Raw genomic sequence first — 25,598 nt, 5'->3', positions numbered from 1 at the left:
TACGCTTCCTACAGATTGGTCGATTAAAATGATAAGGAAAGAGTTTAAAGTTTCCAAACGAATGGTGACAACTGCAAAAAAAATATGAGAAGAATGGGGATTCGCATCGTAACCTATGATTAACAGAGGAAAATCGCTAAACATTGAAACCCTTGATGGGAAAGAAAATCCAAAAACAAAAACGATTATTATTATATAATGTTCACGAAATACACAAAAAATTTAAAAAGCTTATCCTGACGAAAAAATTGGACTATCCAAATTTCAAAAACTCCGACCTCGGGAATGTATATCTGCTGGCAAAAGTGGAACTCATAATGTGTGTGTGTGTAAAATACATCAAAATTTCAAATTGAAATTAGCTGGATTTAAAAATGAATTAAAAAAAGAGGGGACAATTTTTACAGAAAGCTCAAGTGATTTAATTAAAAGCTCTGTTTGCTAAGGGTCTGCATCATTGTGTTACTTTTCAAAGTGTACTAAGTGTCCAGGAAGTGATAGTATTATAAACAAATTGGAACTATTGCTTAATAACCATGAAATAAATGAAATTACATACAGCCAATGGAAAAGTACTGATAGGTAAAGAAATTTTCACTCAAATCTTCTTCTTTTCTTTTAAAATTTTTGTAATTATTGTCAAAAATAATTTTTATATTTAGGCCACTGAGTAATTAATATTCTTTATATTTTGTTACGCAATCTACATATTAATAATGAAATTATTAGATTTTGTATGTTTAAATTATTAATTCTTTTGATTATCCATTTTTATACTCTCGCAACCTGTTGCTACAGAGTATAATAGTTTTGTTCACCTGACGGTTGTTTGTATCATATCAGGATGAAGAGATTAGTTGAAATCCGGGTGACTGTCTGTCCCTCCGTCCGTCCGCCCGTGCAAGCTCTAACTTAAGTAAAAATTGAGATATCTTTATGAAACTTGGGATATCTTTATGTTTCTTAGTACCGTGAGACGGGCGTAATCGGATATTGCAGATGGGAATAATCGGACCACTGCCACGCCCACAAAACGCCATTGATCAAAAACAAATAAATTGCCATAACTAAGTTCCGCAATAAGATACAAGACTGTTATTTGGTACACAGGATCACATTAGGGAGGGACATCTGCAGTTAAAAACTTTTTTTTTAAGTAGGCGTGGTCCCGTCCCTAATAGATTTAATGTGCATATCTCCTAAACCGCTAATGCTATAATAACAAAATTCACTGGAAGCAAACGTTTTTAGAACCTCTACCTACAGTGTGAAAAAAGCTGAAATCGGGTGGCAACTCCGCCCACTCCCCATATAACGGTACTGTTAAAACGTCAGAGACATTAAATTTTATCTCTGGGATGGTATGAGATGACTTTATAGGAACCGCGTTCAAAGTTAGACAGTGGGCGTGGCACCGCCCCTTTTAGGTGAAAACCCATATCTTGGGATCTGCTTAACCGACTTCAAATTAGGTGCATAACGTTATTTTCATATTTCTATGTCATAGTGCGAAAATGGGCGAAATTGGACTACAATCACGCCTATTTCCCATATAACACCATTTTCAATTCCATCTGATTCTTTCACTTTCCACTATGCAAATCAAGCCACTATGCATATCAAGCAACAATGATTATATAAAGTATGCCACCTTGTGACCAAAAATTGTCTAAATCGAACTAAAACTGTTCAAGCCCCTAAGTACTAAATATGTTGACCCCAGTGGCTATAGTTGACTTTCTACCGAAAATATCAGTCAATCCACAAAGAAATCTCAAACGAGTATACCATTTGACTTTGCGAGAGTATAAATTGTTCGGTTACATCCGAACTTAGCCCTTCCTTACTTGTTTTATTATTATTTAATTCAGTTAATTTATTTTGAATTTTTTTGAACTGAAATCATTGAAGAAACGAAGACAAAAGAAGATTTTCTTAATGATTTAAGACAAAAATGGCCTGAATTGTTGAGACATGATTTTCTTGCACGATCTCAAGTGTCATATTTTACTGACAAGAAAGAATCTGTTGAGGATGGAGTTTTTATCGTTTGCCTTGATTTTTCTGAAAATTATACTTTTACTGTTCAAAATGCCATTCAATCTCATCATTGGAATACCAGTCAGGCTACAATTCACCCTTACGTTGTGTACTATAGAGAAAATGAAGAAATGAAACATATAAACTACGTTGTAATTTCGGAAAAAGTTAGTCACGACGCGAGCTCAGTTCACCTTTTTAGTTTTAAATTGATACAATTTCTAAAAAATAAGTTTGGAGCGGATAAAATAAAAAAGATTTCCTATTTTTCGGACGGAGCTGCTTCTCAGTACAAAAATAAGTATAATTTTGTGAATTTAATAAATCATAAAAAAGATTTTACTTCTCATGGGAAAGGAGCATGTGATGGTTTGGCAGGAAGTTTTAGGAGGCAAGCTTTTCGTGCAAGTCTTCAACGGGAAAGCGATAAGCACATAACCAATGCAACTTCATTATTTGAATGGGGTAAGAATGCATTTGAAAAAATTTGGATTTTGCTCTCAAGAAGATCATGACTCCCATGAGAAGATGTTTAAATTACGTTATGACCGATGTGTAACCATAAAAAATACACGCCAATATCATTACAGAGCTCTTAATAATACATCACTCGAGTGCAAAGTTTTGCCAAAGACATTAAAATCGTTACCAATAAAGTTAAAAAAAAGAAATAAAGAAATACGTATAAGTTATAAGAATAAATTTAACAATTATTTAACTTCTTTGTTTTTTTATTTATGAAAAAATATTTGATTTATTATATTTCATTTGTTGAAATAAAATTAATCATAAAATAACGATATTTTTAATTAAAACATGAAGTATTATTCCTTATTTATAATTACTAAGTAACTCTAAAGATAAGTCAATGACTTAGATACTGAAAAATATTCAATTTAAAGAAATTATATTTTTATTATTATTAAGTTCGAATATCATTTTATTTAAAACAAGAATTGTAATGTTAATTGGATGTTTTATAATGAATAGAAAAAAATATGGGGTAAAAAAATTATGAATTTTTAATACTTAAAGAATAGGAAATAAAGGAGTTAAAAATTTGGCCTTGAAATATTAATAGCGGGTATTCAATACATTCTGGTGGATTAGGGAATTCCCGTCTTAAGTATTTCTTTGAAACTATTAAGCGGGTAGGTATTATGCATATTGTTCTACCACATTCATGCTAATTCACTGCAAGCAAAATGTGAGACCATCATCACAACAAACAAATGAAATATGCAACACACTCTAAGTGTCGCGTTGCCGAACCGCACAAACATAAACCGCTATACCGGCAGCGCTGACCGCCCGTCATAAAAATTCTTTTTTGCTTAATCTAATCGCGATTAGTCAAATTTTTTTGCGGATTTCGTTACATTAATATTTATTGCAAAACACTAAAAAAAAAATTTTTAGTTTTTTGAGGGAGAAGTCATTTCATTTATTAACTTAAAAGTTAAGTAACAAGTTGAAAAAAAAAATTATTTAAATTCATACATATTTTCTCAAAGTACAAGTTTTGAACTATTACTTCTGAAAATTTCATTAAAAAATCACCAATCGTTTTCTAATTATTAATTTTTTAACCAAAAGTAGTAAAAATTTTCAATTAAAATAAAATTGTTGTTAAAATTAAAATTTAAAAAAATTTGCCCATGATGACTACTTTATGAAAAAATACTCACATTCAAATTCGATGCTCAAGTGGAAAATGGGGGGTCCACTTGACGTGGTTTTACTCAGCTGTAACAGTCCGGGCCGGTTGACGCCGGTTGACATAAGTTTTGTCCACTTAATTGTGGTTATGGAGCTCAAAACTCGTGCGACATGTGTGGGAGTTACGGGAAGATCTAATTTGTCCTTGATTTGTTAAGGGTGTAACGAATTTTCTTCTAGTTGCAGCCTTAGCGCCATTGTTTTTACTCCCTCTCTTCTACAGCTTTTGTCTTTTGGAATAACTTTCGCCTTCCAAAATTCTAATTATGTCTTGTTCAGAATTAGCAAGCCTTGTTTCTTTACGCATGGCTATAAAAAACAATCACTAATGTAAAAATAATTTACCATCCTTGAAATAACATAAAATAATAAAATTTCACACAAAAATCCTCAAATCGTTAAAAAACATGCAACTGCGCATAAACGAATGTGCGACAAAAATGTGTGTATGTTTAACTTAGTGTTTACCATATAAAGAAAAGTCCCGCACACATACCACAAAAATGTGTGGTATCTCACATTCCTCAAACTATAGGATATATAGGCTATATTCAAAACATTCCAAACTTTGAAAATTATCATGGCAATTTAGTAACTAAACGAGTACAAATAGAGTTTGCGTATAAACGAATGTCTACCACTGTATATGTGCACATACTACGTATACGAGAGTTGATGTAATTCATATGCACACTTATAGCTATGATCATGACATTTATATTGGTATACAGCTATGAAGTGCAGATGCAGTTATGATATTCAAATAGTAAGGATGAGATTAACAGAATAACAATAATATTTAATTTACGTTTAAATAATTTTTTTTCGTTCGATTGCCATACACCGACATTTTTACCAATCGTACGTTTGACTAAGGTTTTAAATTTGGAAAATTACACTTTGCATAAGAACTTATTTTTAAATAAGATCATACTCTTAAAATTAAATAACTACTTTCTAACTAAATGCCACGCCTTCTTGTGATCTCTATATGTGTAAATACTAATACTTACTAATTCACATGAGCAACACATTTTTTAACCAATTTATTACAAGTATTGTAATATCAAAGTTGTCTCATAATGATGCTGATGAGATTTACATGTCATGCTGATGAGGTTTCATGTTGGAACTACTGATAAGAAAGTTAAACAATAGTTATATGTTTAACTCGGTTATGATATACGAAATATCTTGAGCTACCTTTCATAGCTTGTCTTGAACTCGTAAACAATTTCTAGTACGAAAAGTTAAACTGGTGTGTTCTTACTACCTAAATCATGAAAAGAACTATGAGTTTTGTCTATAATATGTATTTCCTATTGTCAATAAGGCTCCCGTGGTGTTTTGTCTTTTTGTTAGCTTCATCTAATGTGTTACGGAAATTAAGTATAGATTTGCATACAAAAATACTTATACTCTCAATACTTGATTGCCAAACAGATATTTATGTATTATTTGGTTCGAGTTTTTACTTTTTTTTGTGATTGACGTATTTTAAGTTTACCTAGAATAAACGTGCTAAGTGTACGCGTGACTTGTTCTCACTAAGGATGATTATCCCAATCTATAACGATACGAAATTATTTATGTATCCTACATACTTGTATAGAAATTCAGTAAACGCGTATATTCAATCGTAACACATTATATGTATATATACCTTATTTAAAAGAAAGTACTCAATGAAAATTGAACAGACTTAGACACAACCATAACTTCGCTACAAATACTTACTGATTTCAAATCTCTTAGCTCTAGTCTGTCAGTGTCCTTAGTTTGTTTTTATTGAAAAAACTTTTTACATTCTTATAAAGTAAATTAAAACTCAACAAGTTTTAAGTTCGGATGTAACGGGTTCAGGTGTTGGCAAAATTTTATATTACAGGAAGTATTAATCCGATTCAACCCATTTTTGACACGAATACATAACATACTATTATCGAGAGTTTCATTTATTTATTTTATTATATAAATTTCAATTACACATTGACCGATATTTTCGGTAAAAAGTCAACTGTAGGCACTGGGGGGGGTCCACATATTCAGTACCTAGGGACTTGAACTGTTTTCCGACTGTTCGATTTAGACAATTTTTGGTCACAAGGTGGCATGCTTTAAATGCATTATTCAAGTTTCATGCAGATATCTCAATTTTTACTCAAGTTACAGCTTGCACAGACAGTCATCCGGATTTCAACTCGTTTCTTCATCTTGATAATTTATATACTTGTATATAGAACCCTATATCTATCTCGAATAGTTTTAGGTAATACAAACAACCATTAGGTGAACAAAACTATTATATTCTGTAGCAACACGTTCCGAGAGTATAAAAACACTACTATGTGATGCTATTTTTTCTCTCAGCAATGAATTGCTAAAGTCGCTATTTTTTTAACTGCACATTTTGTATAAAAGGGAATTTGATATACTGGAAAAAAATGTGTATCTTGTATTTGCAAAGACAATCCATTAATTAAATTCAAAATAGCAACAAGAACATAACACTGGTACGAGTATCTTAAACATCGGTACGTTATTTTAAAAAATGTAAAAGAAAGCCAAAGTATTTCGTACTAAAACCATATCTCTTAAAAACTGTTTTGCATCATCCCCTCATGGGATATGTATAAACGTTTGGGGTAAATTTCTTTACGCTTAAAAACACTTTCTGCAAAACCTTCTCCGCACTAGTTACATTATTGCGTTCAATCCCGTTTTTAACAATAGGAAATACATTTTCTACGACATTAAAGTTCGGTAATTTTGTTTCAGAGCCACTGTATAAAGTACTTCCGCTTTTGTAAACGGGCTGAAACATTCTTTCTCTTTAAAGAGGATCCAAACCTAAGAAACATTCTTGGATCTACTACTGTCCTAATATCATAATTTTTGAAGATTTTTGTTTCCGACAATTATTTTCTAAAATAATTCGTTAAGTATTAGGGCAAGTGACTTGCTAAAAGTTCCGTTTTATACTCGTCGCCTAATTTATATGAAGTAAACGAAAGTCAATCTATTTTAATTTATTCGAAATGTTTTATGATCACTGATATCATCGCTTAAGGCCGGCTTTCTAAGGCAAGTAATAAATAACTGTAACAGAAGCAATAAAAACTTCTCCATTTTAAAGTTTGTTTTACTAGGGTGTAAAACATAATGTCGATAATCAAAATCTTGAAATTTAAAATTCCGACAATCAAAATACCGAAAAATCGAAACATCAACAAATAAAAATATCGACAAATCAAAATACCGATAAATCAAATTACCGACAATGCAAAATGCAGACAGAGAAAAGTTTTAAAATTCAGAGTTCTTCCGCACGAAATACTTTCAGTATTGGCGGCCTCCGGCCGCACTTTAAAATAAATAACCAACCAATAACACGTTTAAAATAAATAACCCTTCTCGGTCTAACCACGGTGTACTCAGTTGTTTTTCGCGTAGAACTAATTTATTCCATTGTCGGCCTTTGTCCGCGCTTCAAAAAAATAATCCTGATTGGGCCAACACCGGGATGTACTCAGTTTATTTTGCGTCTCACTATTTTTTCCATTGGAAGTCTTCGGCTGCGCTTCTAAAAAATAATCCCGGTCGATCCAACTCTGACGCGTTCAGGGGTATTTCGAGTCGAACTACTATCTGCATTGTTTTTGTTAACTACGACCTTACTTTACCTTTTGTGAAGATATTAATCCTCAAAAAGCCTATCTACGGCTTTACAACTTGATTTCGCAAATATTTTTCACAAATATTTTATCGTGTCTGTATTTTGATATGTCGGCATTATGATTTGTCGGTATTTTGATGGGTCGGCATTTTAAGTGTTTCCCGTTTTACTAATTTCAGTTTTCTCAAATGGTGAGGTCATAATTACCATACATAAAGACAGTAAGGAAAATAATGTTCACATTAAAAACCATTAATTGATTCCTTAAAACCTTCTTCGAACCAATTAATATGTAAATTAACTATATACATTATGTTGGCGTGACGATTTATCTCTTGATATTTTCCATTTATGTTTTTCCAATCGGAAAAAAACAAAATTAATTTTTTCAATAGATAATTGCGCGCCTAATCGAATTTGTTTCGTTTTTAAATTAACAAACAGGTGGCCTCAGGAAATTTCCAGATTTTCGGTAAATAACCAGTTTATTGTTTAAAAAAATCGAAATTCAAAAAAACAAACTCCTGAAGTATTTCATTGAAATCTATATAGCGGTTTTCGAGCTACAGTGGTCACCAGTTCGAGAAACATAGTTTTGAGAAAAATTCAAGTTTTACACTCAATTTACACCGGTCGCTTGCAGCTGCTGGTAGCTATGTAACCTACCTACTCTTGAAGGTTCCAGGCGTCCGAGAACTCTTTGCTAATTATCGAATAACTCCAAAAGTAAAATTTTCAGAGAATATTTCTAAGATATTGAGACAAAATCTCCAAAGTGTACTTGGTTTTTTTCAATCGTCGAGCTTTTCTCGTACAACAAAACGTTTTTTGGTTCTAAACGATAAATAAAAAATAAAACTTCGACGGTTTATCGAATTTCGAAAATTTTCAAAAGTTATTACTATTTATATTATTTTGCATGTTTTGGAAAATATTTATTTTCGAAACTTATATTTCGAAAAACCGTCAAAGTTATATTTTTTATTTATCGTTTATAACCAAAAAAATGTTTGTTGTACGAGAAAAGCTCAACCACCTCAAAATGGTGGTACACTTGGGAGAATTTGTCTCATTATACTTCAAGAAAAGTTTTTGAAAAATCTCATTACTCCTAAACCCTTATGTTGAAATACTACTTTACACCAACTCTTTAATATGCAAATACAATGCTTTTTTAAATCAGGATACAAATATTGTAAGGATGCAGCAGATAAAGAACAATTTATAGAAAGGAAAGAGATGTTTTTATGTGCATAAACGGCGTAGTTTAATCGTTACATCAGAAAAAGGTCCATAATATGTTATAGATAAAATGCACTGCATTTTTAAAATAATTTCGAGGCGGTTATATTACAGTATATTTAAATGATCAACATATAATATATACTATTGTACATACATACATACATATTAGTATGTATACACCTATGATACATACCTATGTGTATATACTTATGACACTATATTTTAAGTGAATGAGGATGGTTATTATGTTAGGCTCTTCATTTTTCCATGTTTATAGTTTCATTGATACCATTTACTCTATAATTTCCCTTACAAAATATTAATACTTTTACATTTTTCCTTACACATAATAGTATTGGCATTTTCTAGGACTTTTGTTTATGTAGTATTACTCATTGCTTCAGGATTTTCATGCGTGAAAGAAAATTTTAGCTAAAACCTAGTATATCCCAGCACTCTTTTAGTCATGCGTATGCGCATCATCAGACCCTAACGTAACGTTTTAATTTTGTCAGCTTTCATTTCTATACGAATTGAATAATTATGTTTTATTTTTTTTTTCTTTTTCAATCTATTTATTGAATGTTTATTAATTTTTGAATTTTAAGCCGCCGGAACCAATTCGAGAGACTGAAGTGTAATTGACAAATGCATTAAAGAAAATGGAAACTTAACGTTTACCTGTTCATTATAAATATAATAGAGTGAAATAAATATTTAATGAAGCAATATACATCAACAACTATATTTATATATAAATATTAATTTATTGAATGTATATATACATATACAGGAAATATATACAGAAAGCTGTATATATAGCAAATATGCAGTATAAGAGAATTATACGCTTTTGTAAATGCTACCAATAAGTACAAGTATATAACAAAGAACTGAGATTGGACTAAATAAATCATTGACGCACAAAAAAAGTAAGAAGTTGAAAATAGAACTGTACACTTAATACTATAACAATAGTCTGTGTAAAAACTAAAATACTTATTTGAAAACGTATGAATAGATAACGTAGAATCGCGCATCAAACAACAAAACAAAAGAAAATACCTTGCGACATACTTACATTGAATGAAACAATTTAGAGAGCACCGACATAAACAAAATTAGATCTTAACTGCAATAAATACCATTAATATTATTAAGGAATAAACCAATGAAATAATAATTAACACGACATAAAGTGTTATGTATGTATACGCAAGCTTAAAAGCATTGGAACGTACACAGAAAACAAGAATGGATGAGTTCTTAAGCGATTTCTAATTGTAAAACTCCACACACATACGCGCCCGAAAATCGAGGACATCAACAGCGAAATAATATCTTTTCTTATACATATATAAATATCCTAACATATACCCAAAAAAAATTAGTGTAAACAAACAAACATTAATTGGTAATGTGGCAATTTAAACTAATAAAAACATTAGAAATATAAATGAGTTCATAAAAGCAGTAAAGTGGAACATATCTACTATGTGTGTGCATATACAATATAAAATATATTTCTTTGGCATAACGACCAGATACTAAGTTAATAAGGGCTAATCCAGGTTTACCCAGCTCAACAATTGATCAGTTAATTAATAATATAAATTTTTGTTCCAATGCGGATGCGAATGTTTTAGTGCTTACACACTCAGCTCTAACGGGAAAAATTAATAATACGAGGTGTTTTCAAAAACGTGTTGTCGCCTTCAATATAGACCCCTTTGAAAATTATGCACTTATGCCAGCGCTTCATCAAATTTTTGGGATAGCCTTTGACTCCTTCAGCGATTTTCATCTATCTTGTAAAACGACGGCCCTTTAAGGTTCTCTTCATTTTTGCAAATAGGAAAAAGTCACAAGGAGTCATGTCTGGCGAATATGGAGGCTGAAGTATTGTACAGTATTGTTTTTGGCCAAGAATTCACGAGCAAATTTTTTGATCCATTTCTTTTAACAAACGAAAATCGCCAAGCCCACAAAAACGTATTTTGTGAAGTTAACGTTTTTTCCTGTTTTTTCTCATATCGCTCAGTAAGAAATGATTTCAGACTAAATGTCTTATGGCTAGTCTATATAAATTCATCCGAATGTATTATTTTTAAAGACTACTCAGCTATTGAACACAGCTGCAAATGAAAAGAAACGAGGTTGAAAAATATTTCTCTAATGTAAACTTTTGTAACGGCGAGAACCCTTGCATGAACTGGGCTTCTGTATCGAAAAGCCAAAGCATGTATAACTTAGTAGATATAAAATACATACAAGTATTATATATAGTAAAAGAAGTACAAGAAAGTCGCTGTTGGAGTACTCGAAATGTCAATTATTTAATGCAACTGCAATTTCGATAGGATCCATATATATGTATATATACAGCTCGTAAACCATAATACTTTTAAAGTGTGCCTTTCTCAAATATTTTTTTATTGTACAATATCGGAAAAGAATATATATTTCTGATTTTAATGAAATACATAACGTACATACATGTTTAAATAATGTTTGACAGTCAATTAGCGCTTCTAGGCTAACATTACTAATTGATACGAGGGCTGCTATATATATTTCTGGCCTAGTAATGAAAATACGAATATATATCAACGAAAATGTTTTTTTTTTTCTGTTTTTTTTTCTCGGTCGATTGCTGTTTTGTTTCGGGCTCATACGCGTAGATCCATGATTCGATCTTATAAACGTCTTTTGAAGCACCGCGATCGTATTTTATCATCATTTCTTTACACCAATCCACACGAGCCTTTTTTTGAGCGATCGGGATCCAACGAGAACAAACCTTTTTTACGGCCAGGTGTTCATGCAATATCGAATGTATGCTGGTGGCAGAAATGCATAGGCATGCCTCTATCTGAAGGTATGTTACATGACGGTCTTGCATTATCAGTTCACGTACGGCACCGATGTTTTCTTGCACAACGGCTGTTTTTGGACGACCTTCACGGAATTCGTCTTTGAGCGAGCGTCGGCCACGATTGACTTCGTTGTACCAGTTTTTCACAGTGCTATAGGATGGTGCTTCATAGATATACAAAGATTTTAGTTCATCGATGCACTCTTGTCGTGATAATCCACGTCGAAAGTTGTGAAAAATGATCGCACGAAAATGTTCACGAGTTAATTCCATTTTTTGGCCGAGATGAATTTTTTAATTCCCTGTAAATAAAACAATTCACGATTAAATGACAAAACGTTCTGAGTGATGTTATGCTAAAAAATGTCAAACTTTCCAATGGAAATGTCAGATTGCACCTGGCAACACTTAGTGTTGCCTAGGCCAGCCAGCTATATAGTAGTCCTCGTATGGAATTCCGACATGTTTACAAGTGCCTATACATATGTATGCATTCTTTTGAAAACTTTTTACGGCTTCGAAGTACGAACTTACGTTTGCAGATTAACTAATTTAACACTACTGTAACATGTCTACGACAAGCGAACTGTGGAAACGTTTTCGACAATTTTCAATTCGCCAATACCTATTGCTCAAAAATATTATTTTCATTCTGAAGTTCATTATTTGTGTAAAAAAACACATGTACTTACTTATATGCATTATGTTATTTCAACAATCAATAGCAGCTTGCGTAATTAGCAGTCACAGCACTTTTTTGAGCGTTTAGCACATTAAATAAGATTTCTGTCAGTTACTACAAAAACCGACATATGTACGTTTTAAATAATCGTTGGAGGAATCTACAAACGTTGCATAATTTACGTCTACTACATCTACAACAACTACTTGCATTTGTCCTTGTTCTACTCCACTTACAACACTACAATATTCTTGATCTATTACTTCCAATGTTCTCACATCTACTACATATACTACTACTATCTTGATTACTACAACTACAACTACATCTATTACTACTACTACTACTCTATTACCACATATGCGCCTCTGCAGTAACTACCAGATTCTATGTAATTCAGCAAAAGTAAGTTGGTTGAAGGAAAAACCAAGTGCTTATGACAGGTTTTTTTTTTAAATCTCATGTGCAAACCAAAACTTAATCACGTCATCATGGCTCAAAAGTTTATTCAATTTAACTAGTTAGTTTTCTTGTACAAAACTGCTTTCAAATTCATTAATTCTTCACTGAGTATATAAAGGGGTTAGGTATAGCCAGAGACATGAAAAAATTACAATTGTAAATTATTTTTTTTTGCCAGTAAATTATTTTATTTTTTAAAAGTAATAAATAAGGAAGGGCTAAGTTCGGCTGTAACCGAACATTTTACACTCTTGCAACTTGCAAGAATCATAGCCCGGAAAATTCCATCAGGTGTTGGTAAAACTTTATATTAAAAAATTGTGTGAAAGAATTAAACATTCATTGTTCGATGAAATTTGGTATCTTCTTGACTTGTATTGAAGTCCAAAAACTTAGACTTAGTTTTATTGCTATATTTTAGCTCGCGTCGGCTTAAATTAAAAACACCTTCAAATGAGATATATTTATGTAATGTTAACTCGAACGAAGAGGTCAAATTTAATTATGTATATTGAGTTAATGTGGAAAACGTCAACCAGAAGATTAGAATTCATTTTACTGGGGTGTGAGATTTAGATCAAGGTATAGACCAATTCCATTCTATTTCAGCACTAAATAAATTTTTAAGAACGCACTTTGACCATACTGAACGTTCATCGGAAATCATTTTAAGAAGTATGGAGATAGAGAAACGGACGGGCTGATTGCTCAGGTATACTCGAGAACATATTTTGAAGCAATTTTATATATAAAGAATACTCACTGACCTAAAATTTGTTAGAATAACGAAAATCATTATAAGTAGTATAGTTGGGGGTAATATTGACATGATTTTTTTTTATCAATTTTTGCCAATGCCATATACCGCTTACATGCCACAGTACATGCAATTCTTCAGGATACTGTAGTAGTATCGGCAACATTCATACACTAAAAAAAAAGATAATACTTTATTTTATTAAAAATAGAAACCATCTTTATTTTATTCTTGAACGAAAATATGCGATAAATTCCAATTACAAGTCATTCTGACAGTTTTGCTCTTCTACACTTAGACCTAATTTCTTGACAGGACTTAGTACTTTGTCCATAAAATTTTATTTTGTATTACGCTTGGCCTGGCCATACTTTTAACTAAGTTTTCAATAATTGTGTGGGATATATTTTTCCATTTCGTCTGTACCCGACTCCACAGTTCGTCCATGTTGAAAGGCGGATTTCGATACTTAGCTAGCTGTTGCTTAATGTAACGGGTGGTTAAAGTAGAGGTACTTTTTTCAATAGCTTTTTTTTAACAGATCACGCTTGAGTCGTGTCAAGCTGTTATGTTATTTTTGTTCAGTATTGTTTGGCATTTCATCATGGAAAGACTAACGCCTGAACAATGTTTACAAATCGTTCAGCTTTATTACGCTCAACTTATGGCCAACATAATCGGCCTACTGAGCGTCCTATTCGCAACACCATTACTCATCTTGAGACCTAGCATTCATTATTGGATAATATTCGACCGAATAGACCACGTCCAGCACGCAGTGATGAAAATATAGCGGCTGTAGCAGAGAGTGTACTCGAAGATCGTGGAAAGTCGATTCAGCGCGGTTCGCAAGCAACGAACGTGAACAGAACGACTTGACGCATTTTACGTCTAGATCTTAAATTGAAAGCGTACCAAATACAGCTTGTGCAAGAACTAAGCTTTGCTCTATGGGCTCTTGAAAAGTTCCAAGAAGATCCGACGTTTTCGAGCCAAATTTTGTTCAGCGAAGAGTCCCATTTCGTGCTCAATGGGTGTGTAAACAAGCAAAATTGCTGCATTAAGGACGAAGAGAAACCTGAAGAGATTCAAGAGCTTTAATTTCATCCAGAAAAAACAACGGTTTGTGAGCCGGTGGAATCATCGGTCCATATTTCTTCAAAAATTATACTGTCAATGGCAACCGTTATCGCGCCATGATAACCGACTATTTGATCCCTGAAATTGAAGCTCGTGATTTCGGCGACATTTGGTTTCAACAAGATGGGAATCACATCAATCAATGGATTTATTTAGAGAACACTTCGGTGAGCAGATAATTTCACCTTATGGGCCGGTCCATTGGTCACCAAGATCGTGTGGTATCACACCGTTAGACTTTTTTCTGAGGGGATATGTAAAGTCTAAAGTCTATGCGGATAATGCTGCTTCGCCTTGGGGCAAAACATCACGCGTGTCGTTCGCCAGTTACCAGTCGAAATGCTCACGAGTCATCGAAAATTTGACTCAACGAATGGATCATCTGAGACGTAGCCGCGGCCAAGATATGAAAGAGATTTCTTCAAAAAATAAATGCCAAATAACGTTCTTTCGAATGATAATAAACATTCCCAACTAAATTTGAATTTTCTGTGTTTTTTTTTTAAAGTAGGGAATCTCGAAATCGATCACCCTTTGTAATCCTTTTCTAGTCCTCAATTATCTAATTCTTTCGTTCTTTGCCAAATTTAAGCCTAGCTTTAACATTTTGCTCAGATAAACCGCAGCAACCATACCAATTTTATTTCCATATACTCGCTTGAAGTTATAACTTAGCAGCTGAGTAAAAACACGTCAAGTGGACCCCCCATTTTCCACTTGATCATCGAATTTGAATGTGAGTATTTTTTCATAAAGTATTCATCATAAGCAAGTAATCCCCTGCTCAGTTTTTTTAAATTTTAATTTTAACAACAATTTTTTTGTAATTGAAAATTTTTTCTACTTTTAGTTAAAAAATTAATAACTAGAAAACTATTGGTGATTTTTTAATGAAATTTTCAGGAGTTATAGTTCAAAACTTTTACTTTGAAAAAATATGTATGAATTTAAATAATTTTTTTTTTTCAAATTGTTAATTAACTTTTAAGTTAAGAAATGAAAATTTTAATGACTTCTCCCTCAAAAATTAAAAATTTTTTTTTTAGTATTTTGCAATAAACATTAAAGTAACGAAATCCGCAAAAAAATTTGACCGATCACGATTAGATTAAGCAAAAAAAAAATTTTATGACGGGCGGTAGCGCTGCCGGTATAGCGGTTCGGCAACGCAACACCTAGAGTGTGTTGCATATTTCATTTGTATGTTGGGATGATGGTCTCACATTTTGCTTGCAGTGAATTAGCATGAATGTGGTAGAACAATATGCATAATACCTACCCGCTTAATAGTTTCAAAGAAATAATATAATACTTCATTTTTTAATTAAAAATATCGTTATTTTATGATTAATTTTATTTCAACAAATGAAAGATAATAAATTAAATAATAAATTAATAAATTAACTTTATTGGTAACGATTTTAATGTCTTTGGCGAAAACTTTGCACTCGAGTGATGTATTATTAAGAGCTCTGTAACGATGATATTGGCGGGTATTTTTTATGGTTACACATCGGTCATAACGTAATTTAAACATCTTCTCATGGGAGTCATGATCTTCTTGAGGGCAAAAACCAAAGTTAATTTTTTTAAATGCATTCTTACCCCATTCAAATAATGAAGTTGCATTGGTTATGTGCTTATCGCTTTCCCTTTGAAGACTTGCACGAAAAGCTTGCCTCTTAAAACTTCCTGCCAAACCATCACATGCTCCTTTCCCATGAGAAGTAGCAAAAAAATTCCATTCCGCGTCCACGTTGAAATCTTTTTTATGATTTATTAAATTCACAAAATTATACTTATTTTTGTACTGAGAAGCAGCTCCGTCCGAAAAATAGGAACTCTTTTTTATTTTATCCGCTCCAAACTTATTTTTTAGAAATTGTATCAATTTAAAATTAAAAAGGTGAACTGAGCTCGCGTCGTGACAAACTTGTTCCGAAATTACCACGTAGTTTATATGTTTCATTTCTTCATTTTCTCTATAGTACACAAGTAAGGGTGAATTGTAGCCTGACTGGTATTCCAATGATGAGATTGGATGGCATTTTGAACAGTAAAAGTATAATTTTCAGAAAAATCAAGGCAAACGATAAAAACTCCATCCTCAACAGATTTTTTCTTGTCAGTAAAATATGACGCTTGAGATCGTGCAAGGAAATCATGTCTCAACAATTCAGGCCATTTCTGTCTTAAATCATAAAGAAAATCTTCTTTTGTCTTCGTTTCTTCAATGATTTCAGTTCTAAAAAATTCAAAATAAATTATCTGAATAAAATAATAATAAAAAAATGGATAATCAAAAGAATTAACAATTTAAACATATAAAATCTAATAATTTCATTATTAATATGTAGATTGCGTAACAAAATATAAAGAATTACTCAGTGGCGTGAATATAAAAATTATTTGATGACAATAATTACAAAAATTTTAAAAGAAAAGGAGAAGATTTGAGTGAAAATTTCTTTACCTATCAGTACTTTTCCATTGGCTGTATGTAATTTCATTTATTTTATGGTTATTAAGCAATAGTTCCAATTTGTTTATAATACTATCACTTCCTGGACACTTAGTACACTTTGAAAAGTAACACAATGATGCAGACTCTTGGCAAACAGAGCTTTTAATTAAATCATTAGAGCTTTCTGAAATAATTGTCCCCTCTTTTTTTAATTCATTTTTAAATCCAGCTAATTGCAATTGGAAATTTTGATGGATTTTACACACACACACATTATGAGTTCCACTTTTGCCAGCAGATATACATTCCCGAGGTCGGAATTTTTGAAATTTGGATAGTCCAATCTTTTTGTCAGGATAAGCTGCTTTAAATTTTTTGTGTATTTCGTGAACATTATATAATAATAGTCGTTTTTGTTTTTGGATTTTCTTCCCATTTTCAATCACCGAAACATAATCTTTCATACCAGGCATTACGCGGCTGACATCATCGGATAGATAGAAAGCTTCAATACGATCGAGGGTTTCAATGTTTAGAGATCTTACTCTCTTAATCATAGGTTGCGATGCGAATCCTCGTTCTTGTCGTATTTTTTTTGCAGTTCTCACCATTCGTTTGGAAACTTTAAACTCTTTCCTTATCATTTTAATCGACCAATCTGTAGGAAGCGTAGTCAAAACCTGAATTTTATCAGCTCTACTAGTTTTACCATTGAAAGCAGATTTAAAGTTATTAAGTAAAAGCTCTTTTGGATCAATTTCACTATTTACATTGTAAATTTACTCACAACATTTGTTAAAATGTTTTGAAATTCTTTATTACTTGAGACTCTCTTGATTTTGATTGAAGGTTCACCAATTTCCGTTAAAAACTTATTAACCTTATCAATTTTTAATTTGTTATCTTCCGGTTTGCAATGAAAAGTAGGATCTTTTTCTTCGTCATCTTCGATAACATTTTTTGACTTCTCAGGCTTGTTGACTTCAGGACATTTATTCACCGATAATTCACCAAGAATTTCAGGTTTTCGGCCTGAATAAATAGTCCGTTCACATGAATTGTACATATAATTCCTAATAAAATCTTTAAAATCATGAGCGCGGTTTTTTGTTATTAAAAGTAAGTTTTTAATGACTTTTTTATGATTTTTTTGTTAAATGGATTGCAGCATTTCTTAACGAGGCTCATGATTAATTATCAACGAAATTATGAATGGCTCGAGATATTCCTTTGTTGTTCACATACTTGTAGATACTGAGACATAAATATTAAGATGCTTTCATATTTATTTCTTTTAGCCGCAAAGGATTTAGTTCGAATATCATTTTATTTAAAACAAGTATTGTAATGTTAATTGGATGTTTTATAATGAATAAAAAAAAATATGGGGTAAAAAAAGTATGGATTTTTAATACTTAAAGAATAGGAAATTCCAGTTAAAAATAGAAATAATAGCGGGTATTCAATACATTCTGGTGGATTAGGGAATTCCCGTCTTAAGTATTTCTTTGAACCTATTAAGCGGGTAGGTATTATGCATATTGTTCTACCACATTCATGCTAATTCACTGCAAGCAAAATGTGAGACCATCATCCCAACATACAAATGAAATATGCAACACACTCTAAGTGTTGCGTTGCCGAACCGCTATACCGGCAGCGCTACCGCCCGTCATAAAAATTTTTTTTTGCTTAATCTAATCGTGATCGGTCAAATTTTTTTGCGGATTTCGTTACTTTAATGTTTATTGCAAAATACTAAAAAAAAAAATTTTTAATTTTTGAGGGAGAAGTCATTAAAATTTTCATTTCTTAACTTAAAAGTTAATTAACAATTTGAAAAAAAAAATTATTTAAATTCATACATATTTTTTCAAAGTAAAAGTTTTGAACTATAACTCCTGAAAATTTCATTAAAAAATCACCAATAGTTTTCTAGTTATTAATTTTTTAACTAAAAGTAGAAAAAATTTTCAATTAAAAAAAATTGTTGTTAAAATTAAAATTAAAAAAAACTGAGCAGGGGATTACTTGCTTATGATGACGACTTTATGAAAAAATACTCACATTCAAATTCGATGATCAAGTGGAAAATGGGGGGTCCACTTGACGTGTTTTTACTCAGCTGCTTCTCCTGGAGGCCTACATTCATTTTTGTGCAACATTCGCTCAAGAGCACTAGTACTTACTATCAGTAAACTTTCACGGCGGCCTCCGGCGCTTTCAACTCGGACAATACCATTTGTCGATCTATATTTAACTTTTCCGCAATTTTTTTTAGCTGAATACCCGTTTTTAATCAAAACAATAACTTTGACAAAGATGTCTCGCAGATTTTATTTGGTTCACAAAAAAACACTTGAAATCGCCAACACAGACAAAAGGTCACTAGTATACCATAAATTGTTAATTCCACCTCCGCGCAGAAGATTGTTTGAATTACCTAACCCAGCCATTCTGCTAAATAAAGAGGGACTTTCATGGCAACTTATAAATAAAGCTGTTATGTTTTATATTTTTAATAAACTAAAGTATTATAAAGTATTATCATTTTAATAGTGTATGAATGTTGCCGATACTATTAGTAGAAAAAAAGTTATAAGGAAATTTAGTCGCGTTACAGGTGTGATTTTTTTTTGTCAAATTCTAAACATTTTTTTTATTATTTCTACCTTTTTCTGCCCTGTTAATTGAAATGTGGGATGTTCTTCCCAAATCTTTAGTCTTCCATTCATATATTGTCTATTAATCCTTCTTATTATGTTAGTTATGAAGTGTTTAAGTCGGCTGATAAATTATGTGCACCCTAGTATTTAAAAAAAGTTATAATACTTATGATTGATAAGCCACAGCATAATGGAAACGGGCTTAATAACAAATTGGTAATTAGCTTTATTTAATTTATCATGAAGTAATAATAAGTTTAAAGAAAACCGTGTTGGTGCTAGTTTTATCTATATAGAATAATCTAATAATCTATTCATTGTGTAAACATGTTTATTTTTATCAAATTTACTTTAGCTATCAAAGATTTTGCTACATCTTGACTGGACACTATTCTTCCCAAAACGTTTGCATTTACTTCGCTTTGCAGGAAAGTTGTTTTTTTAAGAGAGACTAAAGATTAAGAGTGAGATTAAGATTAAGTATATTGTAGTAAAGAGGTGAGGTGAGTATACTAACTTTGTACAATGTACATAGGATTTTTTGAAAATAACAGGAAATTTATATTTTTAAGAATTGTTGAACACCGCTTCAAAGCAAAATCTCCATTAATAGATAGACATTGTACATTCATGCTTTAATTCCAGTTAGGTGCTATATTTAATTTGTACGCGGTCAAGTAACATATTTTTCACGGTTTAACCAAGATGTTACTATTTAACAGCTAAAAGACGTTTATAATGGTCGAAGTGAAAATATAAAACAAAATAGTAATTTTACATTAGCTAGCTATTTACGATTCGCCAATTAGCAATGATTCTTCACAACCATTGTATAAACCTACAAGTAACAAAAGAATCAGATGTTTTCTAAGAATTTTACACAGCTGAGTTCACCTGATCGTCTGCCTTTTTTGGACACAGAGATGTAAATAAAAGGAATATATTATGATTACTCATTTGTGAAAAGGTATTTGTAATGGAAAACATTCCAGAATGTTTTCGAGATACAAGTTTATTGCTTTTCTTCAGCACCTCTGAGGTTTCAATGTATGCGCGTTACCGATCTTTTTGGATGTTCGGTTCCCCAAGAGGCCTATTTTCACGCATATAATATATACAGTTCTAAATAAATCTACTTGTAATAACGAATATAACTAGACAAAAATAAATATATAAAATCAGGTACATTTCAAGAATTTTAATTACATTAACAATATAAGTCAAAACAATCAACTTGCAATAATTTAAGCAAAGACCAAACTAAATATATAAAAATGAGGTACAATTCAGGAACAGCAATAATAATATTCACAACAATCTACAAATTAATAACTAATAATTACAAAATATTCTAAATCACCACCAACGAAATACTTATTATAAACCCTATCAATGGAATAGTGGAGAAAAGGGACCTATACCTAGTACACGAAAACACTTCAAAAACAAAAAATTAAAAATAGCGTACAAACCTATAATTATATATTCTATAAATATTTTCGATAAAATTGGAAACATTTAATAATATTTTGATACAATAAAAAATATTTTGGACAAATTTTGGACTTTCATCTTTAGCAGTTTTAAAATGTATGAATTTGAATATGTAATTAAAACATTCTTAAAGTAGTAGAATATTAAAGGCCACCCGTATCAAGTGCCTAATTAGTAGTAGAATATTTGGGGGCCACCCGTACCGAATGTCTATTTTTTGAGAATGTGTTAGTGTGTATTTACATTTTGACTCTTTTGTAACCCAAACCGGTTTTTTGTGGGGAGTTGACGACGAGGAAAGACGAAGGGACCGTGCCACTCGTGTTCAGGAGGCACGCTTTGTGTTCTTGTTCGTAACAGCTCGCTGCTACCCTTCTCAGCATTCTTATTTACTTTCAAATTCTTTTAACGGTTGTAAGAGCGCTCAGTTTCAAATGAATAAATAGCAGGAAATTTTCAGAAATTTTAATTCTGTTATCTATTTTTTGTACGTAATATGCAAATATGTATGCATAGAATAATAGAAATATTTTACAAAATTGTAAATAAGGAGAAAATTAGGTTACTCAAAAATATTCAATTTACATTTTTAATAACATATAACGGTATTAAATGTAATAATATACCAGTATACATAAAGAAATTCTAATAAAAATGGTTACTTTATTGTTTTATATTTACATAAGATATAAAGATGCCTTCATATTTATTTCTTTTAATCACAAAGGATTTAGTTCGAATATCATTTTATTTAAAAGAAGAATTGTAATTAATTCAAGGATGTTTTATAATAAATAGACAAAAATATGGAGTAAAGAAATTATGAATTTTTTATACCTAGAGATTAGAAAATTCCTGTTATAAATGTTGGCCTTGAAAATATTAGTAGCGCACAAACATTTGCGAAAATTTTATGAAAAGGAATGACAGAAAACTCGATTCGAGTTGCTGGACTCTCTTTGCTCGTGTGAGTGCACAGCGCGACACCAAAAGAGAACTTGCCGATAATGAGGGTCAAAAGAGTCCCAATGTAAACACACACTTAGTGAAAAATTTAGGATTGGTAAGTTGTAGGCAGGGATAAAGAGATGCCCAACTTATTCCAGTCTGAGAGCGTCTCAAAATTAGCGTTTTTTTTAATAACATTTTCCATTGTAGCCAGAGCGGACAAAATAATAATTTTTGGGCATTTAAATTAAAATACCCAACATTTATTAAGATTAAATATTATTATACACGTATCCGTTAAACATATCTAGAAACTATTCAACCCCTTTTTTGTAATATATTAAAACAACTGATTTTTGAACTTTCAATACTTCTTAATCTCTCTGTTCACACATATTTTTTTGGTAGGATTTCCATCTGGCCGTCCCTCTTTTTCCAATTGCTAAACAGTTAGCTGAGTTCAGTAGGTTTTGACGTTTAGCAATTTCGCTGTGATTTCCAGTGAGAGATGAGTTGGGCATCTATTTATCTCTGGTTGTAGGTTTATACAATGGTTACAACACACAGTTTTCAGAAATCCTAGAATATTAAAATAATAATAATAATAATCTAACGATAACCCTCCTCCTGCCCATTCAGGATTTTTACTAAGAATATTAAGCCAAGCATTTCCTTACGCCTAGTAAGTGTAGACAGATTTATAAGTTTTGATACCATAATATGATATTCACATACTACATTGTAATAGATACAACGAGACAACTTTATTGTTGTTTTCATATGCAGATTATTATAAATATTAACTGGTATTTTAGTGATGAAATGCGGACATTATTCGAAAAAAGAAAAATTCTCTTGCTGCTTTACAATATTTTTTTATTTTTATTTGGAAATTGTACTTAGCATTTTTGCACTCTTAGTTGCTGCCATGGTAATGATTGATTGTGTGTATTCAAAGTTGTCTCGAATTATTCTTGTCATATTAGTTTCTACTCCTTCCTATCCTTAAAACTTCTTCTTCTGCTCAAATATACTATGTTCACTGGCATGCCGCAATAATTCTTTATACACAACGACCTTCCTGGTATGTACATTTTTGAATATGCTCACCATGTGCAGCATTTTCTCTTCACGAATATGAACGTCAGCGGCACGATACTACAACACAATTACTTATATAATTGTTACAACAAAATGTCTAGTGCGAGTTAGCAAACTGAAGCAAAGCAAAACGTCTCCGATTTTATGTCGGCAGTCTTTCCTTTGTTTCCTTTGTATAAAATATTATTACATAGATGTTTCCGATCGCGTATTAAAAACGTAAGGGAAAGTATAAAAAATGTTTAGAAACAGCATTTTACAAAATTTACATATGTCAATATGTCGTATTAGATAATATTACAATACCACAAAACCATAAATGAAGGTAAGTACCGTTTAACTTTTCTATTTTCAAGTTGAGTTTTGTTTTTAATTTGACCGTAGTTTTTTAGTGGAATTAAAGCAAAAAAAAGTTTCGAAAAGTGTTATGCTTTTAATTCTTTCGTTCTAACTATACTTTAGGTAAAATTTTTTGCAAGTTTACTTTATAGTTTTGTTGCCTGTATGCTTATGCGAAATCCCTGTACTTAACTGTGACATACTATATGTGAGCATATATGCCTACATATATATATATATATATACATATATATGCCTACATATATATATATATATACATATATATGCCTACATATATATATATATATACATATATACACATATATATATTTATATATAAACACTTACATATATGTAAAGGGTAATCTGTAGTGTGCCAAAAAAACAACCGTCAGCAACAACCGAACTAATGTTATGAGGTATTAACTATCATATAATATATTAACAAGAATTGCTTCAGGCATACACATATATGCAACAATAGTGTGCGAATTGGGAGCGTAAAGTTACAGTTACTTTTGTTAAGATTATAAACCATTTTTAAACTACTGCTAAAACAGCTGTTTGCAATTGAATTGAAAAGAAAAATATTGATTTTAAAAATTCAAAAAGAATATGTATTGTAATAATATATATAATAGAATATTATAATAAATACGCAAGCGTTAAATAATTTTATTTCAGTTTTCTGTAGTAGTTAATAAAAATCACACATCATATTTCCTTCACTTTCTATTTAATTTCTCTCAAACATCAGCTGTACTTCAAATTTGTAATTTTCTTGCTAATGTTACCTTCTGGTGCATTTGTTGATATCTCTTTACCGTGCGCGAATACAGCGATTTTAAGGCACTGCACATCTACTATACCTATATATATATATATTAGGTCTATGATGTTATTTTTGTTTTGACTGCACAGCTTGTGTATACATGTTTGTAGCTTTTGTAATCCATTATTCATTTTAATGCTTACAACCACAATATTTTTCATATTGTTTTTTTAATACTTATTTCGATGATCAAATGTAAGAGTGCTGTTATAAAACAATTTTTAGAAGCACGCAACGCGTTCTATTAATTTTGGGCCCACCTTGTGTTAAGAGTTCTAACTTTCTTTTACACATTCGGTAATCCCTTAAATTCTATGAAAGCCAATATATAAGTAGGTGTTCACATCATGCAAATACTTGTTACTGTTAAGCCAATTGTATGTATGATATATATATAATAATATGTATATAATATTGCCAATGTACATACAATACATATGTGACAATGTTGGTGGCGTACAATAGTTGATTTTCCCATTTTTGTGTGCAGCAACTCCAGTTACAGATAATTCATCGGCCCAATTTGTTATTGTGTTTGTTTTTTTTATTTAAAAAATAGATTTCACAACCAAATTCGCTTACTGCATCTGTAAGAAAAGTTACATACACATATTACAAACACAACCTGATCACAATCTTTGTATCCCTTTGCTTGTATGTACAGATAAATTTAGTATACATCCGAGGAAAATTGTGTGAGTTGTTTAATTATTGCCATTCCGTTAATTATACCGATTTTTGGTTCCTATAATTTGTAACTTAATTATATGTATTTTTGATTTTGTTTAGAATATTATCAGCAACAATCGTAAGATTCTTCTTTTCTTACTATAAACTTCGTTTTATGCCCTGTGCAAGTTAATGTTGCCACTGCAAATCGCTTTATGGGAAAGATCTCTTAAACCGTCAGTTCGTGATTCTCTCTTGTATGTTTGCGGAAACTTGAATCACTGTTGTTGTTTTTGTAGCGGCAGAAAACATTACTGAAGTAATTTCGCGGAATGGTGCCGAATTGATAGTCCTTGGCTGGATAAAAATCCAGGTCCGTTCCGCGTACTTAGAACCGACTGTCGTGGGTCTTTTCTTTGTAACAGTCAAATTGAAGTACAAAAATAAAAAATAAATATATTATCGTGAGGAGGTAATAATTGATAAGGT

At 31.4% G+C, this 25,598-nt stretch overlaps 1 protein-coding gene across 11 annotated transcripts in view; it reads left to right on the top strand.

The window, feature by feature from the left end:
- Positions 1 to 25,598, top strand: part of PMCA (plasma membrane calcium-transporting ATPase 3) — a 205,597-nt gene that overhangs the window by 87,563 nt on the left and 92,436 nt on the right. Inside the window, exon 17 of one of the 11 annotated variants that reach the window (XM_070112628.1) lies at positions 9,289 to 9,413. The exons of the other annotated variants lie outside the window; for them this stretch is intronic. Within the exon in view, the coding sequence (XP_069968729.1) occupies positions 9,289 to 9,321 (33 nt within the window). The 3' untranslated portion in view covers positions 9,322 to 9,413. Of the gene's footprint in view, positions 1 to 9,288; positions 9,414 to 25,598 lie in introns of those variants that run through there. 11 annotated transcript variants of the gene reach the window in all.

The sequence above is a fragment of the Bactrocera oleae genome, chromosome X, assembly GCF_042242935.1.
Source record: "Bactrocera oleae isolate idBacOlea1 chromosome X, idBacOlea1, whole genome shotgun sequence".
Classification (NCBI taxonomy): domain Eukaryota; kingdom Metazoa; phylum Arthropoda; class Insecta; order Diptera; family Tephritidae; genus Bactrocera; species Bactrocera oleae.
This window is presented reverse-complemented; position numbering and strand designations above follow the sequence as displayed.